The 20,213-nt window shown below is 35.5% G+C and overlaps 1 protein-coding gene across 1 annotated transcript; it reads right to left on the reverse strand.

Annotated features, from left to right (window-relative positions):
- Nucleotides 1-2,243: 2,243 nt before the first annotated feature.
- LOC127502665 (proteoglycan 4) lies at nt 2,244-17,485 on the reverse strand. Its single transcript, XM_051875791.1, has 19 exons — nt 17,267-17,485; nt 14,584-16,627; nt 12,668-12,829; nt 12,265-12,589; nt 12,079-12,173; nt 11,556-11,581; nt 11,078-11,112; nt 10,245-10,392; nt 9,812-9,971; nt 9,382-9,514; nt 9,216-9,250; nt 6,748-6,823; nt 6,603-6,637; nt 5,927-5,972; nt 5,717-5,803; nt 5,558-5,577; nt 5,443-5,467; nt 5,120-5,224; nt 2,244-3,058 (listed from the first exon to the last, which is right to left on the reverse strand). The coding sequence occupies exons 1-19, from the start codon at nt 17,276-17,278 to the stop codon at nt 3,034-3,036; spliced, it is 3,594 nt and encodes a 1,197-aa protein (XP_051731751.1). The 5' UTR covers nt 17,279-17,485; the 3' UTR covers nt 2,244-3,033.
- Nucleotides 17,486-20,213: the final 2,728 nt, after the last annotated feature.

Consider the following 20,213-nt stretch of genomic DNA (forward strand, 5'->3'; position numbering starts at 1 on the left):
AAATCAGCAACATATATATGACAATATATAGTCCCCACAGTTATGGAAAACATAACAAATTGTGATTTACATACCTGGAAATTACTTTCTCCTGTATCACAGTTTCCACAAAAAAATATTAAGCAGCACAAATGTTTTGAACACTGATAATAATAATAATAATACATGTTTCTTGAGCAGCAGATCAGCATATTAGAATGATTTCTGAAGGATCATGTGACACTGAAGACTGGAGTAATGATGCTGAAAATTCAGCTTTGATCACAGGAATAAATTACATTTTAAAATGCATTAAAATAGAAAACTATGGAAGCTTGTTTCAGGCAATTCTGACTTTATAACTCGCAATTCTGACTTTATAACTCGCAATTCTGACTTTATATCAGGCAATTCTGACTTTATAACTCACAATTCTGACTTTATAACTCGCAATTCTGACTTTATAACTCACAATTCTGACTTTATAACTCGCAATTCTGACTTTATAACTCGCAATTCTGACTTTATAACTCGCAATTCTGACTTTATATCAGGCAATTCTGACTTTATAACTCGCAATTCTGACTTTATAACTCGCAATTCTGACTTTATATCAGGCAATTCTGACTTTATATCAGGCAATTCTGACTTTATATCTCGCAATTCTGACTTTATATCAGGCAATTCTGACTTTATAACTCGCAATTCTGACTTTATAACTCGCAATTCTGACTTTATATCAGGCAATTCTGACTTTATATCAGGCAATTCTGACTTTATAACTCGCAATTCTGACTTTATATCAGGCAATTCTGACTTTATAACTTGCAATTCTGACTTTATAACTCGCAATTCTGACTTTATATCTCGCAATTCTGACTTTATATCAGGCAATTCTGACTTTATAACTCGCAATTCTGACTTTATAACTCGCAAATCTGACTTTATAACTCGCAATTCTGACTTTATAACTCGCAATTCTGACTTTATATCTCGCAATTCTGACTTTATAACTCGTAATTCTGACTTTATATCTCGCAATTCTGACTTTATAACTCGCAATTCTGACTTTATATCTCGCAATTCTGACTTTATATCTCGCAATTCTGACTTTATAACTCGTAATTCTGACTTTATAACTCGTAATTCTGACTTTATATCTCGCAATTCTGACTTTATAACTCGCAATTCTGACTTTATATCAGGCGACTCTGATTTTATAACTCGCAATTCTGACTTTATAACTTGGCAATTCTGACTTTATATCAGGCAATTCTGACTTTATAACTTGCAATTCTGACTTTATAACTCGCAATTCTGACTTTATATCTCGCAATTCTGACTTTATATCAGGCAATTCTGACTTTATAACTCGCAATTCTGACTTTATAACTCGCAAATCTGACTTTATAACTCGCAATTCTGACTTTATAACTCGCAATTCTGACTTTATATCTCGCAATTCTGACTTTATAACTCGTAATTCTGACTTTATAACTCGTAATTCTGACTTTATATCTCGCAATTCTGACTTTATAACTCGCAATTCTGACTTTATATCAGGCGACTCTGATTTTATAACTCGCAATTCTGACTTTATAACTTGGCAATTCTGACTTTATATCAGGCAATTCTGACTTTATAACTCGCAATTCTGACTTTACTTCTCGCAATTCTGACTTTATAACTCGTAATTCTGACTTTATATCTCGCAATTCTGACTTTATAACTCGCAATTCTGACTTTATCTTGTAATTCTGAATTTATATCTCGTAATTCTGACTTTATATCTTGTAATTCTGACTTTATCTCAGTTCTGACTTTATAACTCGCAATTCTGACTTTATAGCTCACGATTCTGACTTTATAACTCTTAATTCTGACTTTATAACTCGCAATTCTGACTTTATAACTCACAATTCTGACTTTATATACTTTTTTTATTTTTTTATTCCGTGGCGGAAACAAGTTTCCATGAAAACAGTTATATTAAATTGTAGTAATATTTCACAGTTACTCTTATTACTGCATTTTTGATCAAATAAAATGTTTCTTTCAAAAACATTAAAATCATACAGATCAGTACAGTATGGTAATATTTTTTTTTAGCTTTTATAGTTATAAAAAAATGTTTTTTAAAAGATTGATATTTTTTTAAAGATGGAATGATTGATTGATAACCGGTATTTATGCAGCTACTGGAAAAATCAAGGAAAGCATTTGGTAAATTTTGGGAACAGTTCTGAAACAATAAAGGCAGAAGATTTACACAACTGTGACATTTATTGTCTGCACCAGAAAATTTAGTACATGCAGTAGAATGACTAAATAAACAGCACTCAAACTTGCTCTACAAGCATCAGCATATTTCCCCTAATGTAGAGTAGCCCTGAAGACTGGGAATACTTAAACGCAAGGTACTGCTTGTAAAATATGAAACAAATAATATAATACTAATTCATCTAATACAAATACAGAGCATGGTTATATAAACCTTAAGGTTGCAATCCTAAAGTAAATTACACTGCAAAAATATAATGCTGACTTAGGAACTGCATATAAATGTTTACTTTGCAATGCACTGTTAAAACCAAACCCAAATGCCAAGCTGTTTTAACATGCATAAGCTCTCACATTGATCTGTCAGCTTTGAATGCAAGTGTTCAATTATGAACCTTTTAAACTAATTAGACAACCTCAGACTAGACACAGACTGTCTTTGCAACAGAATGCATGATTTATATATATATATATATATATATATGTAAGGGTGTAAATAATCTGAAGAGCTTCTCACAGCTCCACGCATTGGTATTTTTCACACAGAATGCACAAAATATACATGAATATAGAAGAACTCGCCTGCAGCCATTTACAGACAGATGAACAATCACAAACATAATTCTTCCCACTTGACAGACACATCTCTTCTTGAGCTTGTGTGGGTGACATTTACTGTGGTACTCATCAAAACACTCCCCACAGGAGGGTTATGAACTCAGAGTGAAGATCCAGCGCAGTCCATCTTTCCCTCTCGCAGCCGGAGCTATTCGTCTATTTTGAGATGAGTTTGATTGGCCTAGAATAGACAAACATATTCTCCAAAATGTCAGTAAACATCAATGCGGCATAAAAAAGCCAGAGGTCAGGAATGACCAGGGTAAAGTTTTTAAAGCCTGTACTGAATGTTAAAAGTCAAGCAGGAATAAAAGTTTGCTCATTTTATTTGGGGCAATTTTAGCATTTTTTTTTTAAGAAATTAATTCAGCAAGGATGCATTAAAATGATCAAAAGTGACATTAAAGACATTTATAATGTTACAAATGATTTCTATTTCAAATAAATGTTGTTCTTTTAACTCTATTCATCAAAGAATCCTAAAATATTAAGCAGCACAACTGTTTTCAACATTGATAATTATCAGAAATGTATTTTGAGCATCAAATCATCATATTAGAATGATTTCTGAAGGATCATGTGACACTGAAGACTGGAGTAATGATGCTGACAATTCAGTTTTGCATCACATAAATAAATTACATTATAAAATGTATTAAAATAGAAAACAGTTATTTAAAATTCTATTAATATTTCAGAATGTTACTGTTATTATTACTGAATTGTTTAACATTTAAAAAAAAAATCTTGTATTGTATTGTAAGTATTGTATATAATTTATTTAATCTTCCATGGCTCCCAGAATATTTTATTGTATGAATATATAAACAGTGAATATGTCAAAAGAATTCAGAACAATGATCAAAACATGAATTATCAGAGACTGAGTCCATCAACACCCCCAAAGCTTGCACTGTCGTATACCTCTTCGTGGGTTTGACATTTTTCTCTGTAATGTTGGGCAGATTTGATTTAGTATATGCTGTTGAGTGTTGGGTGATCACGTTAGCTTAACACTTAAACGCATACCTCAGGTCTTAAGTGACCCGGAATGTCAATCACTACCCAGAAAGCAACATAGTGTCAGCCCATATCCGGCCCACATCTGGTTTGCACATGGGCCGGATCTGGGCCGACACTGGGCCGACACTATGTTGCTGTCTGGATACCCTCCTCCTCGTTCATTTTTTAAAGTTAGACATGAGACTACTGAGTATTCATCAATCAATTCATTATAAACTATATAAGAAGAAATTGACTGAGAATGAAGAATGACTGTTTTCCCATTCATTTTTTGTAAAAAAAAAAATAATTGCATATGGTCGCTAACGACCTGAGGTGTGTTAGTGTAAGTATATTTTTTCTGCACAACAATAATTGGATCTTTGATGACTGAATAAGTGCAGTTCACCTTTATTCCACAAGGTGGCAATGTCTGATACACAGTTGTGAAGTGACGTTTCACTCATAGTTACCGCAGGCAGAAAACAAAAGAATAGGAAGTATCTTCATCAAAACTTGAAATGGCTCAGTGATTTACTGCAGAGCGAGTCCTGACACAAATGTAAGTGTCATTTATAAAATGTTACGCAGAAACCATCCTAAATTTGATCTTACGATCATTTCTCAAATGTGCGTACGTGTAATTCATAGAAAGAACATACGCACAGAAAACGTGTGTACACCTCTCTTTCAGATGTGAAATATATAAATCGCAAATGATCTTGAACCTGATCTTGAACTTTAAATATGTCTTTAGTAGCTTTCTGGGCATCTGAAAGTGTTAATTATCTTGTTGGCCTTACTGAGCCATCGGATTTCATCAAAAATATCTTAATTTGTGTTCTGAAGATGAACGAAGGTCTTACGGGTTTGGAATGACATAAGGGTGAGTAATTAATGACAGAATTTTCATTTTTGGGTGAAATAACCATTTGAGGGTTAAACAACTTAATGCTCCATCTGGTTTACGCAGATCTTCCTCTTTGCTTGTTTTTTTGGATGCAGAGATGCTGCGGAGGATCCGTAACAGCGCCCTCTACCTTATAACAGTGAAAACACGGACTGCCGCAATGGCTCGTCAAAGGCGGGGAAGCGTTGTCATAAATGACATAAAATCTTGCAAATGGCAGGGAAAGAGTTAATGGATCCACTGTGACAACTAAACCTATATATTGCAACAACATGTTCTGCTATTGGGGCATGTTGTCACACAAGGTCAACATGTGTTCAATGTACGTACTTGCTGTAAATAGGCATAGAGTCTCCAGCTATGATGTCTGCATACAGATCCGGAGGAGGAAGAAACTGGATTTGTGAGACATCTAAATCATCTTCCTCTTTATTTCTAAAGGAAATACACAACAACACCACAAGTTAGCAGTTAGCATTATCAGGTCATCAGCAGTGCTGCACAGGCTGAGGGAATGAGACATGCTTTCTGAAAACCATCTCAGACATTCATGTAAAACCAGTCTGACCGCATACTCCTGCGGAGAGAGGCATGTCATAAATGACTGTCTGTGTTACGTTTGAGAACTTGCACATATTTTTGAGAATACTTACAAGCTGCCAGGATCCTCTTCATGTGCTAACAGATGAAACCAGAAGTGGAGAAAAAAAGTGAGTGTGGGTAGATGTGAGTGTTTATATAATTAAGGTTTAGTGAGTCAAAACATACCTGGTTTAGGCTCTGGAATTCTTTATGCACAAACAACCATATAAGGAAACAGGAAGTAGAGAAACCATGATTACTTGCTATCCTGTAATCTTATCATTTACAGTAAGCGATCTTCAGTGAATTCAAGAGAAACAGACAAGAAGTAAAGGGATGTCGTACAGTGGTTTGTTGTCTTGCAGGGGAAGTTGAGAGGGTGTTGGTTGCATAAAGAATGTGGATAGTCTTTGAAGGGCTTCCGGTTTTGGTCTGCAACGCACAATAAACAAATGACTATTCTTGTGTTCTTAATGTAAAACAGATTATTTCTGATCAAAGGTAGTGCAGTATGTGTCGTTTTTAAAGAATAGAATAGAATAGAACAGAACTTACTGCACGCTCATGTAAGCTGAATCAGTTTCGTTTGGCTCGACAGGACCTGAAAAAAAAAAAACAAATTAATACAGGGACAAAAGAATGAATCAACCAACTATTATGAGATACTGAGAAATAATTATGACATAAAAATTCAAAATGATGACAAAAAGTTGAATTTTTTTATGTAATAATTATGTTTTTTATCTAATAATTGCACTTTTAATGTCATGTACTTTTTAGCTAATAATTTTTACTGTCAAAATTTCACCATAGTTATGAGTTTTATGTCATAATTTTCACTTTTTAGCTCATAATTTTGACTTTTAATGACAATTTACTTTTAGCTCATAATTTCAACTTTTTAATAAAATGTTTGACTTTTTTGTCTTAATTATGACTATTTATGTCATAATGTTTCATTTTTATGTCATATTTATGACTTTTCATGTCATTATTACAATGCCATAATTGTTTTTGCTCATAATTTCAACATTTTATGTCATAATTATGATTTTTTCTTTTCTTTTTTTTCTTTTTTCTTTTATGAAATAGGCTTCCATAAATGATTACGAACAAGTGAATGATATTCTGTAGCTATAATGACAGTTTTCCCAGAGTTTTGATCTCTGGCTGTTCCTGGAATGTTGGTTTTCTGTGAACATTGTGTATGTATGTATCATCAGTGACTCACCTTGAGCTGGTGTGGCCAGTGACTGATTCAGCCTTCTGAAAGATTGAACATACACCTCTTGTAAACAATACAATAGCTTAACTGTCAAGTTGTGTTACTGGGTACAAATAAAAGAGAACATACTAACACACAAGGTAATACTTACATGTGTGAGGTTTCATTGGCAGAGCCAAACACGGGGTCATCATCATCTGCTGTCCACTCCTCACTGTCTTCTGAGACTGAGGAAATAAAATAAAATAAAATAAAATAAAATAAAATAAAATAAAATAAAATAAAATAAAATAAAATAAAATAAAATAAAATAAAATAAAATAAAATAAAATAAAATAAAATAAAATAAAAAAATAAAATAAAATAAAATAATAAAATTGGATTTATACTCTGTATTATAACCACCCAAAACAGCAAAAACCACAGATATTAGCTTTAACTGTGTTGGTACAATGGTTCACTGATGGTACTTTATCAGATGATATTATAATACCATAGTCCGCTAATAATATTTACCATGTTAATTTATGATTTTTAGATGGTAATCCAAAATACTTTAATAATATAATGGTATTACAATCAAAGTAGTGTCCAAAAAACCATAGTGCTACCAGTGGTGTAAAGTATTTGAGTAAACGAGTTACTGTACTTAAGTATCTTTTTTTTTTTACACAGTTATTGAACTGAACTGGATCAACACTGAACCAACTTCAGTGACAGTATTGTCTTTTTTTTAGAGCTGCTTTACTTCACTGATCATTATTTTCCTGTTTATCACTGTAAAGTTGCTTTGAAACAATCTGTATTGTATAAAGCGCTATATAAATAAAGGTGACTTGACTTCACATTATTTTATTTCTCTGTTATATTGAAGAGACCTTTTTGAAGGATATTGGTTTACTTATGCCCTTTTTGAGCACTTGAGCTTAACTGAGACTTGAGTGTTTGTAGACGTAATTTTTACTGTAAGGTATCTCTACTAGTGTTGTCAAAAGTACCGGCACTTCGGTACCAAGTCGGTACTGAAATTTAAAAAATGTGATGATACCAGCATTTCCCCCTAGCATTTTGAGCGCTTTTATTCTTAAACACCTCTGATTGGCCACTGTGTTCATGCACTCAACAGAAATGTCTGTGACTGGCTACAGTGATCAACGCTTCAAAAACATGTTGTAAATGGACATCTCTGACACTCTTCACAGAACGCTTACACAGATACACACAGGAGCGTTTGAAAGCAGGCATCTATAAGCGGATCCCTAATATATCTGCTGATAGATGGATACGCTGACAGATGCCTGCTTTCAAACGCTTTTGTGTGTATCTGTGTAAGCACTAAGTGAAGAGTGTCACAGATGTCTACACTGTAAACCCTAATGCTCAAAATACTTAATTAGTTTGAGTAGGAACAAACTTATATTGAACTGTTTCATTGTTTTGAGTTGTATGAACTCATTTCTTTTAATTTAGACTAACTTAAGTTTAACTGAAACTGGGCTGGGATTTCTATTTCCCAGTATGCTTTGCACATGGCACTCGAAAGGGAGAGTAAATACTAAAATTAAGTGTTATATAATGTTTTGTTTTTTGTGTGTGTGCAAGATTAATGGTAAGGGAGATTTAGTAGTGATTAATGTTTTGTTATGCTAATTTAGAAGAGTTTCTGTTAATGTGGGTTTTTAGAGAGTTACCATCATAGTGACAAATGGAGCATGCTGCTTGGTTTGAAAGCAGGTAAGTTACATGCTTTAAGTTGCTGTACTCATTCAGTAAGTGCTATACCATGCTATTGTTAACATGTTAGCAAATTAGCAAGTTGGCATTTTCTGAATATTCTTATTAGGGTTTACAGTGAAGTAAACAACTCATTTGGTTTGCAAGAACTCAAAATAAAAAAGTTAATTAACTAAACCTTTTATGTTAATCGCTATCAAAATGTATGAGTTAGCTAACTCAGTACTTCAAGTTAGGAGCAATTAACATGCATGAGTACTACAAACTCAAAACTTGATAGTTCTGCTTACTTAAAATTGAGAACATCATAAGATTTGATGTACCTGATTACCTCAATTTTTTTGAGTTAGCTCAACTTATTCGGGTTTACAGTGTATTTACAACATGTTTTTGAAGCGTTGATCATTGTAGCCAATCACAGACATATCTGTTGAGCTTGTGAACACAATGGCCAATCAGAGGTGTTTAAGAATCTGCTCAACAGTGCTCAAAATGCTAGAGGGAAATGCTGGTATCGTAACATTTTTAAAATTTCAGTCTAGACTTGGTGCTGAAGTTCCAGTGCTTTTGACAACACTAGTCTCTTCTTTTGCTTAAGCATGGTTTTCAGGTACTCTTTCTTTACATCTGTTACCATGGTACAGTCAAAGTGAAGAGAATGTTTGATGTATATTGTGTGGGTGGGATTTTGGACAAATGAAATTTCACAGTGGGCGGGGCTAGTTAGTATGATGCAGTAGAAAGCTAACAACAAAATATCCTGTTACTTATTATGGTCGTGGCTGGTTAAGACAGTGTAAAACACGCAAAACACATATTATAAATAAATAAAATTAAAAATAAAACATTTACTACTTTAAAAAATGATTCAAAGAAGGTGCTTACAGCTCTCATGGCTCACGTCATAATGCTCTGAGGTCCTAAAAATACAGATAAAATAAAAAAAATCTTTCATTTGTAAACTGCAGATCAAGACACTTTTCAGCACGCAATGTTAGCATAGCATTACTGCTGTATATTACAGTAAACCTATAATCATTTCAATGGCTACCTGCTGTTTGTACTGGTGGCCTCTGTGTTTTTGTGTCCATTGCCGTTGGATCTGTTAGATGCTGTTGTCATCTTCCCCAGCTCCATAATTCCACTGATGTTCAAATCCATACTCTCCACTGGGACATAACCGTCTGAAAAACAACACACAGCACATTGCCAATCTGCATTCCAGCAGAAGCATCTGAAAAATGAGATAAGCTCTTACATACACAGTCTAACAGATAAGTCAAACCTCAAGGACTCATTCAAGTCTTTGCTTAGTGACAGATCTATTCAGGCATTTAGTCCTTATCGGGGTAAATTCATAACAAAGCTTAATTTCTGCACTTCATTTATCTGTAATACTCATTTAGAGTCATGCTAATTATGCGTGTGCCAAGATATGCACATAATGGCATTCAATTAATTTGTGTGTATTATTTGCTCACATTTGTTGTTGCTGTCCTTAGCCAGCCATTTCCCTTTAGGGCAATTGTTGGTACGGATGATGCTCACGGTGTCTCCAACCTTCACCGGCAGGTCGTTTTTACGGCCCTTACAGTCCTCGATCACTTTAACTTGATACATGGCCTCTTCCTGGCCTGTGATCTGCATTAAACATCATTAGAGTTACATGAACATGTACATTTCACTTACTCAACTTGCCATGTGCATTAGAAAAGGACTCTCGCTGTTAGCGAGAAATTGAAATGTAAGGCTCATTTCACTTTTGATTAAAATAATCGGATTTTAGTGATGGTAAATGCACCTCAGGAGCGGGATGTGGATTGTAATAAGGAATGGATTGTGGGAGTTGCAATAATCATGCAAAATTATTGGTGCAAACACATACAAATACTGTCCAAAAGGGGGGAAAAATACCTTAAATTTTTTCCTCGTTTCATTTTCCTTCTTTTCCCTTTCTTTCTGCTCCTTCTTCTCTCTTTCCTTCTCTTTTTCTTTTTCCTTTTCACGCTGTTTCTCTTTCTTCTTTAGTTCTTTTTCCTCTGCCGCTTTTGCTGAGTTCTTCCTGAGGATTGAAGTTTTTCATCGTTTCAATCAGATAGTTTTGGGAATGTAGATGCAGTTTAAATTAAAGGATTAGTTCACTTTCATATAAAATTTTCCTGATAATTTACTCACCCCCATGTCATCCAAGATGTTCATGTCTTTCTTTCTTCAGTCGAAAAGAAATTAAGGTTTTTGATGAAAACATTCCAGGATTATTCTCCTTATAGTGGACTTCAATGGCCTCCAAACGGTTGAAGGTCAAAATTATAGTTTCAGTGCAGCTTCAAAGGGCTTTAAACGATACCAGAAGAGGAATAAGTGTCTTATCTAGCGAAACGATCGGTCATTTTTGAAAAAAATTTAAATGTATATGCTTTATATAAACAAATGATTGCCTTCCAAGTGCTTCTGCCAAAATCGTACTTTTGTATTCTTCAAAAAGCTTACGCTGTATGTCCTATGCCTACCCTATTCTACTCACTGAAACTATAATTTTGACCTTCAACCGTTTGGAGGCCATTGAAGTCCACTATAAGGAGAATAATCCTGGAATGTTTTCATCAAAAACCTTAATTTCTTTTCAACTGAAGAAAGAAAGACATGAACATCTTGGATGACATGGGGGTGAGTAAATTATCAGGAAAATTTTATATGAAAGTGAACTAAACCTTTAATATTGCGAATAATAAAACACTGCTACAAACCTGGAGAACAAGCCTTTCTTGGGAGCCTCCACCACCTAAAAGGTGAGGTGATTTAATTGAAGACAGCAACATGTTTGAACAGATCATTGCAACAACAGAACATGCAATAAGAAGATACAAAACGTATATGATAATGCTACACAAAGTAGGGTTATTAGTATTGCAAACATTAACTGTCACTGACATTAACGTTAAGCCCTTCAACAGTCATTACACTACTAGTTAAAACGATTACACTTTATTTTACAGTGGCGTAGTTACATTGTAATTACTCAAATAAATACTGAGTACTATAAATTAACTACATGTACTTACTATAGAGTTACGGTTAGGGTTAGGGTTTGGTTTAGGGTTAGTTACTTGTAATTATGCATAATTTACTGTTATTACTATAGTAAGTACATGTAGTAACGTGTAACTACGGCACTAAAATAAAGTGTTACCGTAAGAACTAAAAAAAAAAAAAAAAAAAACTTACTGCAGCCGCTGCATCAGCATATGGATCTAAGTTGTAAACAATACAAAACATACGTCAGTCAGCAGAATACTTTGAAGATAACAGAGAATCTAAAATAAACTGACATGACAATATCCTGTGTGTTTATCATTTCTATGGAGGTCAGAAGGTCATCAGAGATGAGATAACTGAGAGCATGAACCACTACTCTGCACCAAAAAAAAAAAAAAAAAAAATATATATATATATATATTAATATTACACCAAATAGAAAACTATTTTTTGTTTTGTTTTAAGCATAAGCCATATTGTAAATTGCATTCGTTTATGTCTAAATAATTAAGTCCTATTATTTTCAAAATTTTGCTTCTCAAGTAAATTTGATCTTGTTTTAATGAAGATGATATGATATATATTATATATATATATATTATGTTATTGATGATATATATAATTTTTGTTGTTAGTTTTTACTGGAAAACAAGACAAAAAGACAACAGCACAACAGCATTAGCCTATTTCAGTGAGGTCTTCTTCCGCTTACTTTTTGGAGGTCCTTTCTGTTTCTTATTCTTTTGTGTTTTGCCCCTTTTACTGTCTGCGTGTTCTTCATCAACATTGTGACCTCTTTCAAGGGTCCTGAAGGAAAGTCGGAATAACAATAATGTCACAGACAGCACATACAGAAAAGCCTTTTTTTCTGTGGCCACACTAAATCATCATGTCTTACCCTGATGGAGACAAGGCAGGTGAGCTTCGCACCGAGTCCTGAAGCACAGCAGCTTGAGTGTCTGGATTTAGAGAGCCTGAGTTCACAGATGCGTAATCCACATCCACAATGTCTTTATCCCGCTTGTTCAGAAACACATCTTCTTTCACCTGTTGTTTTGTGCTCAACTGTTTCAGGAATGCTTCCTCGTGAATTGAAACTGGGCTTTTGGAACTAGAATCTGATGATGGTGTTGATGGAGGCCTGAAGGTAGAAACTGCTGGAGCCTCAGGTTCCTCAACATCTTCATAAAATCCCTCTTCAAATGAGTTATGTAGTGAATTTTCTGATGAAGAAAAAATTTTTTTTTTGTTTATGCATTTAGTGGACAAACACTGTTTGAGAAACATCTTGAGAAAGTTACCATGTGTTTCTAGAGGTATAGATGGTGTTGTGGGAATCTGGAGGTTTCTGGCAGGAGACTGAGTTGGTTTCTCAACTGGGGGGTCCACACTGGGTGTGGCTGGCAGAGCCTTCCTAGGTGGTGGGGGAGGGGGATGCACATTTTTGACCACTGTCACCACCCCTACAGAAACAAGAGAATAAATCTTAGAATGGACAAGCACTGGACCACCACCATTTTGAAAAAAATACTAAAGACATATATAAATAGAAGCTCAATTAAAGCTACAATATGTAGATTTTTCGCCACTAGAGATCGCCTATTCAAAACAAAGGTGTAGCTTGATGACGCAGAGTTTGAGCGCGGAATCTTGGGAAATGTCGTCTTCACCTCAGCCAGTGGAAAAGAATCACGATGGGACTCGAGCATTAATCATGTTCATGGATGAGATTATTAACGTTACTGTAGTATGAAGCAGAGCAGGCCGAGTGATGTTGGAGCTCAATGAGGCCGCTGGAGCAATTCCAACTGCTTCTTCCGGCCAAGTGTATGAGGTAACAGCGCTGTTTATCATATTAGAAACATTTGATTGTGTTGAAAATGATGTTATATTGTTACACTATTTTGTTCCCTTGTCTAATAAAACATGTAATATATTAAAGCGTCTTTTGTGTTTCCATGGTTTCTACAAAATAAAACCGGAAACCGAGGGTAATGCGGATATGACGCCATTGACAGGCAACTCCCGGACACGTCCCAGATCCTTGGTTAAAATCGCGATTTTCTCAGGATTTACAAATAATTGGAAACATTTGGTATATTGTAAGTTCAACTGAACAAAATATATAACACTGGCCTAGTGGTTTTTGGATATTTTACTGCAAAATTCTTACATATTGTGCCTTTAAAATGTTGCTTGCCAAGTAAACTGATCTTGTTTATTGGATATCTTTATTGTTAAGAAAATTAAGTAAATTGGTTACACTTTATTTCGATGGTCCACTTTAGACATTAGTAACTTTGCAACTACATGTCAACCAACTCTTATTAGAGTATTAGTAGACTAGAAGACTGTTGGGTTAGGGATAAGTGTTAGGGTTACTTATAGTTAGTCGAATGTCTAAGGTGGACCATCAAAATAAAGTGTTACCAGTAAATTTTTGCATGCATTTGTTTTGCATGCAATTTTTGCATGCAAACCAAAACCATACACCTCAAAAAGAAGCATGAGGAAGAGATAGCGGAGTTATGTCTGCAAAGCCAATGAAAATGCGAGGTCAAGGGAGCATAGAAAGAAAATGGAGGAACTGTGATGCTTATACTTATGAAATAATAAGCCTGATCAAATACATGAGATAAAGAATAATTTTAGGTGACGTAATCATATTTAACACCACATAATTGATGGTGGATGTCATTTCAATCTAAGCTGAAATGGAAACAATTATTTTCTCTGAGCAACATGGTCTTATTACAACAATTACTTACGATAATACATGTAAGCGTAATTGGCATTTAGTTAAACTAAAACCAATATGTCTTACTTTTACGGACAAAATATTCTTTGTCATACTGATTATGAAAGATATGTTGCCCAACACAAGCCACAATAGACTTACATATCCTGCATACCAACCCTCCCTGAAGTATGGAATCCACCTAACTCAATCAAAAAGGCATTTAAACACTGTTTTCCATTGCTAAAAGGTATTTACATTTGTGAAAAAATAATCAAAAAAGTGATTTGTGTTGATTAAAACAGTAGCACTGCACAAATTTTCTGAAACTGACTTCATTTGAAGCAAAGCCAATTAATTGGCCATCTGTGAAAATGCCACACTTATTGAAAGAAGACTGCCCTACAATAAGAAATGAAATTGATCTTAAGACAGCAAAATTGTCACACAGTGTCAACCCAGCTTAAAATGGATACTTACTGTGATCAAGGCCATTAACCTTGGCAGTTTCAGGTGGGTGGGTAGGTGGCACCCAAGAGTGATCCACATAGTCAACTGGAGGGAGTTTTGGGATATCAAACACTTCTGGTACAGGTGGGGCTTCCTCAGGTAGTTGTTCTACAGTTGGGACAAGCTGTGGTGGGGCTTTTTCAGGTGTAGCTACATCAGGTTGAGTCATCTCAGTTGTGACAGTCTCAGGCAGAGGTGTGGAAGTTTCAGGCAGAGGAATCTCGGGTGTAGCTGTCTCAAGTGGGATTGTGTTTTCAGGTGTGGTAGCCAACTGGCTCACTGTGCTCTTTCTCTTAGCCCTCTCCAAAATGTTAAATATTCGGCTATCATTTGGTGCCCGTTTAACCGAGGCCATCTCCTCCGCTCTCGCCAAGGCTGAGAAGGGTGAAAGCTGCTTGGATGAGGACTGGTCCTCCTTAGTCCTCTCTGGGTTAATAGCTTTATTGTCAGTAAGAGCTTTTGCATTCTCCAGTACCACGTATACAGGTGCAGCTGGAGTATGAACATCTGGAGGAGGGCTTGAGACTGTAAGTCTGGAGTCTGGACTAGGTGTATATTCTAGGGGCTTCATCAAGGGCTCTGGAGATACCGCCGGAGGGGTGGACGGGGCAGGGGAGGCTGACCTGGAGACAACTGGACTCCTGGGAACTGGGTCGATAAATGTACGGATCGCTGGAGTGGGTATAGCTTGCTCAGAAAAGTCTCCATCAGGAAAATCTTCATAAAGAAGAGGGGGAGGAATTTCAGTGAATTCTGGAGGTGGGCTTCCTTCAGGGGGAGGAAATAATTCTGATAAAGAGAGTATATTTATATTTGGTTTAAAAGGTTCAGTGTCAAAAGCAGTTGAAGTAGAGGTTTCTGGACTAGAAGTCTTTGATTTAGGAAGAGCTTGAGAGGGAATGACTGGTGTTGGAATGGCTGGTTCAGGAATCTTTGTCTCAGGGCTGGCAGAGGTCGGAATACCTGGGGCTGGAATACTTGGGGCAGGAATACTTAGGGCAGGAATGTTGGGGGCAGGTAGTGCTCCAGATGAAGTCTGAGTAGGGACAACAGCCTTAGGGACAACAGGTACACTTTCAGAAGGGGGGTTGGCTGTTACAGATGGGCCAGCAGGAGCAGATTGACTTGGAGCAGGGGTACGACTAGCTGGTGTTGGGGTTTCCACTGTATCTGTCTTCTCATTTTTATCTTTGCTAGTTTTTTGAGTTGTAAATTCAAAATTCTTGGGTGTGGACACTTTGACTGGTGAAATGGAAACAGGTGTATGGGGGCTGGGTTCAGGCTCTGGGGTATCAGCTTTTATTGTAGCCACTGGCAGAACGAGTGGAAGATTCCTGTCCTTCAGAGACTTTTTAGCAATGTCGACCTCCTTTACAGTGTTTGTCTTGTCATTCTCATCTTTGCTAGTTTTTTCAGGCTCTGGGGTTTCAGATTTTTTGGGAGGCACTGGCAGAACCAGTGGAAGATTCCTGTCCTTCAAAGATTTTTTGGCACTGTTTACCTCCTTTGCAGGGCCCGTCTTCTCGCATTCATCTTTTCTAGTTTTTTGAGGGCTAAATACAAACTTTTTGGGTGTTGACACTTTGAATGGTGAAACGGACGCAGGTGTAAGTGGGCTGGATTCGGGCTCTGGGATTTCAGCTTTTTTGGGAGCCACTGGCAGAACCAGTGGAAGCTTCTTGTCTTTCATACTCTGCTTTACAGTGTCGACTTCCTTCTTCTGGTTATTGTCCTGCAGTTCAGCATTATTGATGGGCTGGTTCTCTCTAGTCTTTACTCCCCAGGGTGGAGAGAGCTGGCGACTGAGATTTTTGTCATCTTTGAAGACTACTCGTGGTGCATGATGCATCCCATTTTGCGCAACAGCATTGATAGTTGAGATTAAAGAATTGCTGGCTTTTGTCGGCTGAGGGATGGTTTTGGGTTTCTCTGGGATGATAGGTTTAGTCTGGATCTTCAGACCATTTTCACCCTGGAACCGTGCCTTCAGGGTTTTAAAGTCTATTGATTCATCCTGATGTATAAAATGTAGCAAATGTTAAAAATATCAAAGTAAACTTCACATTGCACTATGATAGGTTTGTATTGTCAGCAATATTTCAGAGCTTGACAAATAAACTGCTTTGTAGCACTACACAACACCATCCACGTTGCATTTCAGGAATCTGAAGTCTGTGTGATGACATGCTACCATTGCCCAATCAAATTCTGTACATTTTAATAGTCAAAACCACACTAGTCAATGTCAAAATGTACAATAGCATTTAGTAGAAATCCGTAAGCTGAGGTGAAAATCAACACTAGAGTTATATTAAGAAACTTCTGGTTATTTCCATCAAAAGTATGGTTGGTGTCAATAAACTGCCAATAAATCAATAAATCGATAAGTATAGGAAAGTCTCACAAGAGAGATAGAAATACCATGGTACAGAAGGATTACCACATATATGGTATTTCAAAGAATAGCATTGTACTACCAAAATGAAGCATTCTATCTTGGTAATTTTTGCACTTTGATTTTCTTCACAACTGTCTATTACATTTTAATGTAGACATTAATCTGTGTTTGAGGAATCTATGTGGAAAAAATTAAGCCTAGATCACATTTAAAAGTTGCTAATATTAGAATAAAATTCAAGTCACAGTTTCTCACCTGTTCCATCATTCTGACTCAAAGGTTTCCAGCAGTTCATCAAAAAGAGGTAATTCTCTTTCCTCAACCCCTCATAATTAATAATCCATTCAGTTATTCCTTTATGATTCAAAATGATCCAGCATGTACAAATAAAATGTTGTTGTGTCGCAGTTGTCAGAGGATAAAAAGCACATAAAGCGAGAACTCGCCCATTGGCCCTCAGACTGGAATGAGGTTGGATGAGCGTGTTCATGTGCTAATGACGAGATAAAGGAATGTCTCGTCAAACAAGTCACTTTACTGAACGCCAGCAAAGGACTGTTTTCATTCTCAAAGAATGCAGTCAGTCAAGAACCACTGAAATCCACGAAGGCACAGCTTGTCAAACAACCAAAATCAAACTCTCATTACGTCTTCACACCAGGTAGGCTGGAAGAAGCATAAAAGTATTAGTCAATATTGTGGTTACAAGTGTCTCTCCCTCGTCAAGAATCTAATCTGTTGACTGAAAACAAAGTTAGTGCTTTGCTTTAAATTAAATTCTATGTTGGTTAGCTTTCCCTCTGAAGAGCTGAAATTTGACAATAAAAGAGACCAGGGCTAGTTGTCACACTTTATACTTAAGTGAATATTTCTTGAGGTGGCTTTATTTTTGAAAGCTAAGGAAAAAGATTAAGTTAATTTAGCTCTCACTGACCCTATAGTGGGGCATTTCATCACACTATGAGGACTAAGTCATCAGTGTGGATTTATTAGTAACAATATGAATGAATGAATATCAAACCCTCATTTTGGCCAATACATATATATATATATATATATATATATATATATATATATATATATATTTGACAGAAACAGTTACTGAGACATGGGCCCTGTGAAAACGTTCCCACATCTAGCATTTGCCTTTCTTGGACAAGAAGTCAAAACAATCAGAGAGCAGTAATTTTCTCAGGAAAAAAGGAAACCAGTTCTTAACCTGGTAAATTACTCTGCATACCTGAGAAAGAGGGAATCTTACTACTGTAAGAAAGAAAATATGCTCAAGGTCATTTGACCTGTGACCTACAAATTATAGGTTATAGTGACATTCCTTACATTATGTTAATTTGCACTCATTCATGACATAAGAAGGCTGTTAAAATGTGATCAGAAGAACATTAACTGCTCCTGAAACAAATTCCAGTGAAAGAGAAAAACTAAGCAGGCCTAATGTATTAATTTTCCCCATAAGCAAGAGTGAATTTGAGTGGTGTGTTCAATGAAATGCATAAATGTGCTCATTTATCTGGCAAAGATCCAGTTCAGTGATTCAATTCACAGTCGGAATCTCATTTAGATTGTGTGGCTAGATCATTTAACATCTGAAACAGCATTTCAGCTATAGAAAAATGTTCTCTTTTCTTTTCCAAATCTAGTATGATTTTAAGTTGAAGTAACAAGTGGTGATTTGATGGTTTCTTTGTAGCTGTGTTAATATAAAGCAAAGCAAACTAAAAATGGCAAATGTAATTAGATTGTGTTTCGCTGGTAGATACAACTGTGGTACTGAACCTTATCCTGACACCTAGTGGTGTGGATGCAGCAGTGCACAAAAGCAAGTTGATATTCTAGAAACATCCTGTTCATGCTCATGATTCATTTTTTTCCCTTAAAGGGATAGTTTACTCAAACATTAAAATTCTATCATCATTTACTCCTCCTCAAGTTGTTCCAAACCTGTTTGAGCTTCTTTCTTCAGTTGAACACAAAAGTAATTCAGTGGACCTGTTACCACAACTTAAATAAATGCATGGTTGCAAGTTAAAAATGATAATTTATTGTTTTAATTAAATGAGTTCTGTTGACAATACTAATTTAAACTCAAATTTCTGAGTTAATTGGCTTTTTTTTTTTTTTTTTTTTGGAAAAAATTATAACTTCGGAAATTAGGCAGTGTATTTCCAGCATGCTTTGCATAGGACTGGATAAGGAGAATAAATGTTGAAATTAAGTTTGAATTTATTTGTTTTTAGTGAAGGGAAAGACCTGTTAGTGTTTAATGCTGTTATGTTTGACATTTAAAAGAGATTCTGTAATGAAGTTTTTGTGGTTACTACTGTACTGAAGAGTAGATACATGAAGGTAAACACTATTAAGCAATGACTGCGCTAATGCCATTGACAAGTAATATCTTACTTGTTCATTAAATATACATGTTAAATAGGTTATGTTAGCATGTGCTATAATAGCTGTTGAGTTGAACTGAAATAGATAAGAATAACTGGTTCCAGGGCTACAGCTCTGGTAGTTGGAGCAACTTTTTTTTTTTTTTTTTTGAGTAATCAACTTAAAAATTTGTGTTTATGCTACAAAGTATTAAGTTGTTCTAACACAATGTAGCTTGTTGGTAGAACGTAAATTCACTCAAAGTTATAACTCAAAAAAAAAAAAAAAAAAAAAACTGATGCAAACTGTTGCGTTATTTATTATATATATATATATATATATATATATATATATATTTTTTTTTTTTTTTTTTTTTTGGAGAGCCAACACACATAGTGTATTTTAAAGATTATGGGTAACTAAACAGTTGATGGACTCCATTGACTTCCATAATATGGATTAAAAGAAAACACTATGGGAATCAATGGGGTCCATCAGCTGTTTGATTACCAACATTCTTCAAAATGTCTTCTTTTGTGTTCAGCAGAAAAAAGAAATTCATACAGGTTTTAACAACTTGAGGGTGCGTAAATGATGACAGAATTTTCATTTTTGGGTGAACTATCTCTTTAGCCTAAAGTATCCAATAATGGGGGTTACCAAGAGACTAGTATTCAGCTGGTCATGTGATCTAAATATGGCAACAAGCATGAGAGGGGACCACACTTATGTAGAATAAAACATCTTTTTCTACTGATTTTTTTCTCACCCTATAAATATGCGAGATTTTGCTGCAAAGGCAGAGAGGCAGAGA

Source organism: Ctenopharyngodon idella, chromosome 20 (genome assembly GCF_019924925.1).
Source record: "Ctenopharyngodon idella isolate HZGC_01 chromosome 20, HZGC01, whole genome shotgun sequence".
In the NCBI taxonomy this organism is placed as follows: domain Eukaryota; kingdom Metazoa; phylum Chordata; class Actinopteri; order Cypriniformes; family Xenocyprididae; genus Ctenopharyngodon; species Ctenopharyngodon idella.

Excerpts from the sequence above, each read along its gene's own strand:
- LOC127502665 (XM_051875791.1), bottom strand. Across the intron at positions 12,174-12,264 it reads CCTGCCTTGTCTCCATCAGG|GACCCTTGAAAGAGGTCACA; the intron begins GTAAGACATGAT and ends ACTTTCCTTCAG. Across the intron at positions 6,824-9,215 it reads TGACGTGAGCCATGAGAGCT|TCTCAGAAGACAGTGAGGAG; the intron begins GTAAGCACCTTC and ends TTATTTCCTCAG.